The sequence below is a fragment of the Bombus impatiens genome, unplaced genomic scaffold (assembly GCF_000188095.3).
Source record: "Bombus impatiens unplaced genomic scaffold, BIMP_2.2 scf_0217, whole genome shotgun sequence".
Classification (NCBI taxonomy): domain Eukaryota; kingdom Metazoa; phylum Arthropoda; class Insecta; order Hymenoptera; family Apidae; genus Bombus; species Bombus impatiens.
This window is the reverse complement of record NT_176636.1, coordinates 1468871-1478732: the sequence shown is the minus strand read 5'-3', so window position 1 is coordinate 1478732 and position 9862 is coordinate 1468871. Positions and strand designations below refer to the sequence as shown.

The 9862-nt window shown below is 34.3% G+C and overlaps 1 protein-coding gene across 5 annotated transcripts in view; it reads left to right on the top strand.

Moving 5' to 3' along the window:
* Nucleotides 1-4024: 4024 nt before the first annotated feature.
* LOC100744649 (pleckstrin homology domain-containing family G member 3) overlaps nt 4025-9862 on the top strand; it is a 94633-nt gene continuing 88795 nt past the window's right edge. For all 5 annotated transcript variants that reach the window (XR_002946381.2, XM_024366414.2, XM_003488145.4 and 2 more), the window contains exons 1-2: nt 4025-4157; nt 4391-5064. Coding sequence is in view for 4 of the 5 variants with exons in the window: in XM_024366414.2 (XP_024222182.1) it covers nt 4983-5064 (82 nt within the window). In the remaining variant the exon portion in view is untranslated. The remainder of the gene's footprint in view (nt 4158-4390; nt 5065-9862) is intronic.

The following is a 9862-nucleotide window of genomic DNA, read 5'->3' as shown; positions in this document are numbered from 1 at the left end:
TATTATCGTGCATTCTGGCGTCTGTGTCCGTGACTCGATGCAAGAAGTAGCATTGTCGGTACTTACGAAGCTGTGATAGTAGCTTGCTTGAAGATACGTTGGAAAATTCATGTGCAAATAATTCCTGACACCGAAGTTTCTGCTGTCTCGAATTTCTTTTCTGATACAGTACGACGGAGATTCACAGCTTACGCTGTTTGTTTCTTTTGTGTTTTGATTTTGGTATCTTTTCCAAAAAAGTTATTTTATGCAAAATTTTGACACTCGCACGTGCAAATGCCATTATAATCGTTTCTAGATAGAGTTTCAAATTGCCGCTTTTTTATATGGAGTGTACGATTGTTTAGAAGCTCAGTACCGGATTTAACTTATTTTGGCATAAATATGACGTTGGCACAGTTGTTGCACCACAGCCACAGACTCTTCTTAGGGTCTCCTTTTGTTCCTTTAGAACTGTGATATAGTATTATGTGTATTTTAGTAGCGTATTATCCCGACGGCAACAGATAATTCATCCGTAATGCGATTATTGGGTTTGATATTCAAATGAAGGTGGAATAACGTGATTGGAATTTTGTGCAGTATAGGTAGGTAATAATGAGAGTACATGCATAAAGAACATGTACAATTAGGTGTTAGTCTAAGGAAAGTATTATACATTACTAATATACAAGTAGCGTTTTGTTGTTACTGATTATTACTATATTTCCTTAAAATAAAATAATATTTAAATCGGTTATATAGGAAGATTAATAATAAAATTACATGTATGTAGGATATTTTATTATCATATATTATAGTATCATCTCGTTAATTACTGAATTTCCTCAATCTCAGTGATTTTTATGTATAGAATAATTGTTCTCATTATTTCCTATGTTATTCGTTGTTGGTAACAGAATGATAATAACCTTCTTGCTGTTGATTTTTACGATATTTACTAGAATATATCGTAGATAAAATAGTTGCACATATAGGTGCGTGTAAAAGGTAAGCAGGTCTTTCAATCTCTTTCGAAGCACATTGCGTACGAAAGAAAGAAAAAATTGCAAAATTAATTAGGAAAATATTCAAAATTTGCTGTGTGCCGCAAGCAATTGTTCTACATTATGTAAATGCGATCTAATTATGCGGTTATTTCTGAATTATTCAATGCCTCGTTATCTGAAAATGCAGAAACAAATCAGAAATTTGAAATGTTACGCATTATACATATACGCAGAGAAAAAAGTTATTTCGTCAACTTAGGCCAAATAAATCGACCAATATACATGCGCGAATAGTAATTTCGTGGATATACTGGACAAGTGTCCTTGAAAATCGATATCGAGGGTCTTTCGCCCCTGTGGCATGGCAGCACGCTTTCATTAGAATACGATCTTCGTGCTAACGTCCTTAGCTATCGTGACCTTGAACTTCAAATCCATTAAAAAAATCTTCATGAGTATTAAAAAAGTTCTTTCTTTGATTTGCAGTTTAAAACTTGTAAAAAGTTTACGATATCTTTTTCTAATAAATCCATGGATATGACACTTGAAGATCTATGGGCGATTATCGCGTCGATTCTGAGTCATAAAAAGCTTTTATACCCGTACCTTTAATACTATGATATCGATAATGTTGGAGGAATTCAAGTATTTTAAGTTTAGACATAGTATTAGTTCATTGTTAAAGACTTTAAATTAGCTTCTTGTCTTTTCGCTGCATTTAGTAAAGTTGGAGTTTTCATTTTGTCTTTGACACTTCGACGTTGTTGTGCGTTGACCTTGGAATATAAAGGACACGAACCTCTGATCTTGGAAGGTTAAAATTTGTGACCTGAGTTAAAAAATTCAAGATCGATACTGCTTGTATTCGAAAACTACCCGTGGAAACTGAAAGTCAATATCCTTCGAAGTATTTTTGGAAGTTCAAGATTCGAGAATTTCGACGATTGTCTAATTTGAATATAGAACGGCTCCTTTACTTGGAAGTAAATAGCTTACGCTTTATATATAATTTATTTTATTTAAAAAAATTAAATAGAGGAAATTATCTTCCTCTAGCTTCAAATCAAATTTCACGCGAGAAAGGGGAAGAAATGTTCTATTTAAAAAGGTGTGATTTAATTCGATGCTTGAGATCGTTGCGCCACATGTTGTCTCGCGGAAGTTTTTGTAAAGTCCCTTATGGTAAAAGGATTTCTGTACAATCGGTAACGAAGGTGCACTTGTGCAAAAGTAAATACGCGCATGCATATGTATATATACATATATACATATAATCATATATATATATATACACATATATAGTATATAGAGTATATATACATATATACATGTAATCACGCAACATATTAAAATGAAAACACTAAAAAGGTTACCATTCACATAGATTCGTATAATAATACTATACCGCAGAATTTTATGCATTCATGGGAAATTTAAAGGTGCAGAAATGCATAGAACGAATGTAATATGCAAAAATATGTAAAATCTCCAAAGTAGAACACTCGGCATAATTTTTAATAGGTTAAACGAATCTCTATTTAAATTTTACTTCTGTACATGTATTCATAAAAATAGAAATTTGCATAAAAATCCGCAGCCTAATCATAACATACGATGGAATTTTTATATCCTAAAAATAGTACCCAATATGTTAATTGATGTTCTAATTCATTAATAAAGAAAGTATTTAGTCAATATCATAAGATATAGAATTATATGTGGACATAAATTTATAATATTTTTAAATTACGAGCGTCGCGTTAACATTTTATAATTATTCCTCGCGCGCATGCGTATTTGACGAAAACAGAGAGTAGGGGAATAGAATTTAAGGTAAGTGGGGAGAATGCCCATATACTGTTAGTCCATATACGTCTGTTATTCGAATGTTTCGTACCGCGGTCGAGTTTATTCGCGATCCAGCATAACTACTTACTTAACCGAAAATAATGCAGATTACAGGTAACACTTCTTAAGCAATTATATATGTATACTATATAGATGTTTGCAGTATGTTTGATAGCTTCTATGTTTATAAATTAATTCATTTTATATAATCAAGAAAAGTCTTCGAAGACTCCATAAGGATTTTAGATGAAAGATATTTATTACCAATGAAACTTTTCAAAATACCAATCACATAGCTACATTATGCAACGATTAAACATTTAGACGTTAGATTATCTCTATAATTTCGTTTGTTTTAATAAATTATTCAAAAAACCATTGGTAACCAAAATTTAAGCGATTAGGCCGCCATATTGTGACGCCGTGTTGTTCATAGGATTTGGCGGTTTTTCTTCCATTCCCAACACTGCGATGAAAGATATCCTAATTTAATATAGGTTATGACAAAAATTCATAAAACATAACGAATAAATATAATCGTTTTATTCAAATGTTTAGTTAAATTTGATAGTATACAGATTTGAATTTACAACGGATAATAAAAATGATATTTGGATAAAATCATAATTGTTATAAAAGTAATTCAGCTACAGGGAAGCCAAATTTCATTGAAATTAATTGTTCAGTTATTGAAAAATTAAATATAAAATTCTATACAACCTAACTTATACTAATTTTATTAGTTTTATAGTTAATAATAATTCTACAAGTCAAATTACATGTTATTGGTATTAATAGATTCTGATGCTTACTGGTAACAAGTCTGTTAATAACATTTGTTATTTCTAGATTATAAGATTCACTTGTAGGATTTCACAGTTTTTTATCAAGTAGAATAATCAGATGATTCACACTATGTAAACACAAGAAACCCCTAGTGGCCAAAATTCAGAAATTAAGAGGTTAAGAAAATAGAGTTGGCTAATTCGTCTTCAACGATAGCTCAATCGAGTCATCGTTGAAGGCTTTACTTCCCGTTCGAACCGCACAATTCCAAATAAACATGAAACTGTTTCCCAATATTTCCAGTTACGTACCATCCTAAAAGTCACACACAAACGGCGCGGGAACGCCGGAAAAAGGCGCAACAAGAAGCAGCACCAGCGATGCCAAGGCAGGCGGACGGCGGCGCAGCGTGAAGGGTTAAAAATACATATTCGATGCTCCTAATTCAATGACCGGCCGATGTACGGCGATTTACAGCAGTGCCTCGTTAACTGACCACGAGTTACCACTTTATCTGGCCAGTAATCGAGGGAGGTATGTATATTTCTTAGAAATCTCAAGTATCTATTATTTCTCTTCTTCAATGAATGCAAGTCAGATATGGATATTTATCACGCATTACTGGTCTATTGAAACAAAAAACAGTTATTTATTAGGATGTGCACTACACAAATATTAAAGTAGGAGTATAAATTCATATAATTACAAAATACCTTATATTATATTATATCCAATACCAGAAGCTAATTCTATGAATTCATTTGCAGCATCCAGCGGGGATAACAGCGGCCAGGAACGGAGACGAAATCGTGGCCAGTAAACTCGGCACTAGCGTATACATGAACGGCGTTCGCCTCCGTCGAGAGGACAGTCGTTGCATTGAGCGACTCGCTGGCGAGCAGAGCGGAGGAACGCTTGAGCAGAGAGCGAACGAACGGTTTAGTGTATGGGTTGGTGGCGGCTGTTTGCCGATTCGTTGACTTGCCGGCACGGTCGGTCGGCTCGGGTCGAAGGCTGCCGCTCTCTCAGTCCGTCTCGCGACCGCGTGCTAAAGGGATGTCGTTTTACTTCTTCTTTCCGTCATTTCAATTAACTCGTCTCAAATAATCGATCCATGTACTTGCCCTTCCTCGCCGTTGCATTGCCCTTTTGATGAATTTCCAACGCGCCAAATAAATCGGTGGCGCGCACATGAGATATGTGACGTGTGTTAGACGATTCGATATTAAGAGCAACGTCGGTGACGGCAGTAAAGACCATTCTGTGGTTGTGCAAAATTTCATGGACCAGTGACAACGAGAAAGAATCGTCGGTTGTGTGACTGTTTGCGGGAAAAATCGTAGGATTTGATGCGACGAGATGGACAGCGAGGCGGACGCGGAGACCACGGCTGCCAACGCCGTGGATTCGGATGGATCCGTTAGCTGGGAGGACTTTTTCGGTGAGTTTGTTTTCTTTGATGTGTCTATTCCTTTGTATGTTCTCTGGTGATCATGAAATTCGTCTAAGTTGGAGGTTTGAAAGAATTGAATTTATCTTTTAGATTGTTTCATGTGGTCCTATAGTAATAGGACAGTATTTTTGCAGAATAGATATAGCGCAGTTTATACTAATTTTGATAAGGATCCAGGTTATCTTTCCCTGGTAAATTTATGATTTGTTAAATAGGAAGTAATTATTATTCTGGTATGTGTTATCAGGTAATAGTTCAGAGAAAGAAGAATATTAAAATGATTCACGAAGATTTGTTGCATTCAACTGCAATTATAAAATGAATAATGAATATGGTTCTTCCCAATTCATTTTCGTAAATAAAATTTTTTTGATTCTGTTTTTGTAAGTCACGTGTAAGATACATCATTGATTTTGAAAATAGTTTGAGATATTTGAGATTTCTTACAAGTTACTTACAAAATTTATATTCACGGGAAAGATTCAAAATACAAAGATCAGTATTTTATAAAATATTTTGTTCCATAATAAAAAGATACATTTTATATTTAAACGTAAAAGTTAAACATTTCCAACAATATATAGACTAGACTACATTCATAATCACCAGCGCACATGTTTTCAGAGCTATATATATTATACAAATGTATATATAGGTACATAATCTGTGTATACGCGTGTACTGTGTTTTATCTGTGTTTGATGTGTGATGATGTCTGATATCTGACTATAGTGACGCCAATATATGTACTTTGATAGATTGTAGAGATATATACTTTTTAAGTTGACATAAAACAATAGAGAATATGGATGATCGTGTTCTTTTAATTCTATGGCTTCGATATCGTTCCTCAAGTTTGTCGATGAGTAACAGTTTTCAGGTTTCTACAATGTAGTTTGAAGTTTGACGTTAGCTGTGCGCCGGTTCTTTATCGCTGGCATGTGCGTGGTTATTATTTGCTTGTACGTGGACGTTGTTACGAAACGATAAACAATGCAAGTAAAACGTGGGCTTTACTAAGAGGAAAATAGCATTTTAACCCTCCGTGTGCAAGCTTTTCTTTTTGCTAACACCATGTGCAACATGGAACGTTTAGGATTCAGATCGTGTTTCTAACCTATCTCAGGCTTTCAAAAAAATCCAAGAAAATTCACAGCTACTTATTAATATTTCTATTACAATATCTAATAGGTTTCCACGTGAAATATTTGAAATATTTGTTTACGAAAGACTGAAATTTAAATAAAATTATTTGTCCTACATTGGATATAGAGGGTTTAGGTTAAATTTGGTATAAAGTAAGGCGCGAAATGATATTGCGTTTCGTGTCAGTAATAATTCACGAACGGTAGCAAAAAGAAACCGCCAATCATGACCGCTTGTAAACGATCGTCGCGTGTTTATTGTCTCTAATGCAATCGCGCGTCCTCTTTCGAGTGGATAATTCGCCTCGTTGGTTGTCTTGACGAGGGTAACGCGATACCAGACGAACTGTTGAAAACAGAAAAAAAGAAATGATGGTTTAAATCGTTATGTTCGACGAATCGAATTTAAGAACATTAAAATATGAGGAATCATAGATAAGACGGTGCTTATTTCATATATCAACATAAAAATGAACAACAAGTCAAAAACTGTGGATATAAAAATGGAGATAGAAATAATTTTTAACTAACTTCTGACCTAACCTAGACAAGTTTAAAGTAAATTTAACGTGATTTATTGATGTAAGAAAGAGAGTAACATACGTTGATATATCAAACTAACTTATGTCCATATATCAAACTAACCTATTGATATATCAAACTAACCTGTTGACATATCAAATACTAGTCGGTAGAACTTTATGACTTTAATTACTAAATCAACTTTGCAATGTTAAGGTTGGAATATTTTTTTTATTTTTATGTGAGATTTTTATATAAGATTTCAGGAATATTAAATACGAAGAACAGCAATCGAAATTGAGTCTATGCTTTTATTTGGACCAAATGGATTTGTGTAGTCAGTCAGTTTGACAATATAGAGGTTAGGTTAGAATATTTTTATTATTGTCAGATAGGGATTACAGCAGACTCTTTATTTCATTTTAAGTCCTTCTCCCTCCGCCATTTTTCTAGTTTCAGATTATTTTCTCCTTTGTTAGGTCGATAGTCCCAAGCCTCAAAGACTTTAATCAGTCAATGATTACAGCATAAAAATTTCGAACAGGATAATTAAAAAGATTATCTTTGTAATTGAGGTTTAAGAGCAGTAGAGTAACAGATAACATGAGATATGAAATAATTTTTCAGGAAAAAGTAACAATATGGTAGATACACAAGTATTCTACGTTATCATTTGTTGGAATCATAGCATACGCGTGTATTTAATTATATGCTTTTCAAATTATTTTTTATCTTAGCATACGTTGTTGGTGAGGCAAAAATTGCTTGCTTCTCGGAATTTCGAACTCTTTCGTTGCAGTTTTCAGCACTGTGGACAGATTGGAATTTGCTTCTCTATTTTCTGTGTCAGCATAATGCTTCAAATTAGCGATACCTATGGATGAATTAATTCGCACGATTAGTATACAATTAGTGCAAACTACGTTTTTTCCAACGTGTATCAAATTTAATATTTCATTTTTTCTCGCACCAATTGAAAAGTGCAATCCATCCTTGTCTACGGTCTTTGTAAATTTGTATAAAAAATCGCGAAGAAAAATGTAAACAGAGAATTGTATTCCTGGAACTGTAAAATCAAAGAAGTGTACGCGAGATTGATAACAGCTATTGCGAACATCGATACTATCAATCGCAACGAGTACATTGGCAAGTATTGGTTCGATAAAATTATCAATGGTTCTCAACCGCGCGTGTGCTCTCAAGATGACGGCGTTCTCATTAACACGAACAAGATAAAAATTACAATATCACGTCCATTTTATTGCGCAAGAGAACTAGTTTAGCGAGAAAATATCATTTTCAATGTTGATCGATTTAAACATCAATTTCTAACGAAATTATGGTTTCCGTAAGTTAAAAATAAAAGAAGGTATACCTTTGAATTGAAAACCCAGAGACATCAAGGCACATATTTCTCATCGCACACATTATGAAATATTTTAGTTTGCATTCTGAAATTTCCTAAGAAATATTACAATGGTCATCGATATCGTATCGCAAAGATAACAGGTTTCTGTTGTAACCTTTTTCTCGGTTAGATCGAAGGAAGCGTCGAAATAGAAAGTTTTTAAAATAGAAAATGATTCACATCTTATTTTCATGTAAGATTTCGAAACACTAGGAATAGCAAATATGAAAAATCACGGTTAAAATTATCTAAAATCTATAATTTTATTTAGCGTAGTCGATTGATGACAATCGTAGTGACAATGTTGGGACTACGTTAAAGTAATTCTACGTAGTCAATTAGACCAGGAAATTCTCACAATCGATTCTTTTGTAATCTTCGCAAGATTATAAATTATACATATATCGTTAAAATAATCAGGGAACGCTAAGAAATAGAAGTTGGTGCGAGACGTTGGAACGAAGATGGTAAACGATATTGTGCACTTTTTATGATTGTATTGGAAAATACAATATCCCATAAATGGAAATTTAGATTCAAATTACATTTTTGTAAATTTAACTTTGTTCCGATTCTGCTTCTGTTTCGGCCAGTTATCTTAGCGTAACCCGTAGTTTCTTCTTCTTCGTTTCGCCTGTTTTTCACTGTGTTGATAAAATCGCGTGCCAATAGCGTGTATGTTATTGCGCGAGTTACATCGCCAGCCGGATAAGAGAGAAACTATTGGGAAAAAGGTATATCGATACCAATTAAGGATTTCCCTAAAAGAAACAGAGCGATAATCAACTTTGCTTACTTTCTACTTGTAAAAACCGACAATAAATATCGCTTTGCTCCTTCTCTTTCCCCCCTTCATTTTCTTCCACACTGCTCGACTAACATTTCATTTTATTTAATATTCCAGTTTCCGTAAAAGTAACAAAAGTCTTCAAGGTAAAAAACACATAGGAAAAGGATAGACAGATCTCTTCAAACCTTGTTGGGCTAACAACATCGAATTAAATCAAATAAATGAAATTATCGAATTCAGTTGCAATTAACATTTACGATTTTGCATAAACAGACTGAACTTCACGCAATTTTATTCCTACCTATGATATTTCCATTATCAATTCGCTTATTTCTTCTCCCTAATTGTACGTCATCTAATAGCCATACCGAGAGTTTAAAATCCAAGAGGATGCTCAGACGTTCACTGTATATTGACGGTATTTCCAGATCTTCAACGTTCATCCTGAAAATCTTCCGCAGCGAATTTCGTAGGCGAAAATGTATCTCTTCTTATAAGCCACTGCCTTCACTTTATTCTGTCCTCCCTTGGTTTCTTCATTCATAATGCTGAAATAACAGTAACACGAGTTTTCTGTTCGAGCGAACGCTAACTCGAAACCGAACGTATCGTCAACGAACGTTAAACTATTAACGTTAAATTATGAGAAACATGCGGTTCGTTGATGCGTTTCCGTATTATTTATTCGTTAATATTTATCGACAAGCCGCGGTGACGCTGAAAACTTTCAGACGTTGACAGTATCTGCTGCTTCTTTCGACTATTCCGTAAATCGTAGACGATCTCACGATCACTGGTAGAGGGGCGGCGCAAGATGAGAGTAGCTCGTCGACTCTGTGATCTATCAGCGCGCGGAAATTTCTGATTTTCAGTTGCACGCTACGGCGAAGCGCGCCTCGTTGTTGCGCTGACCTGCGCGCG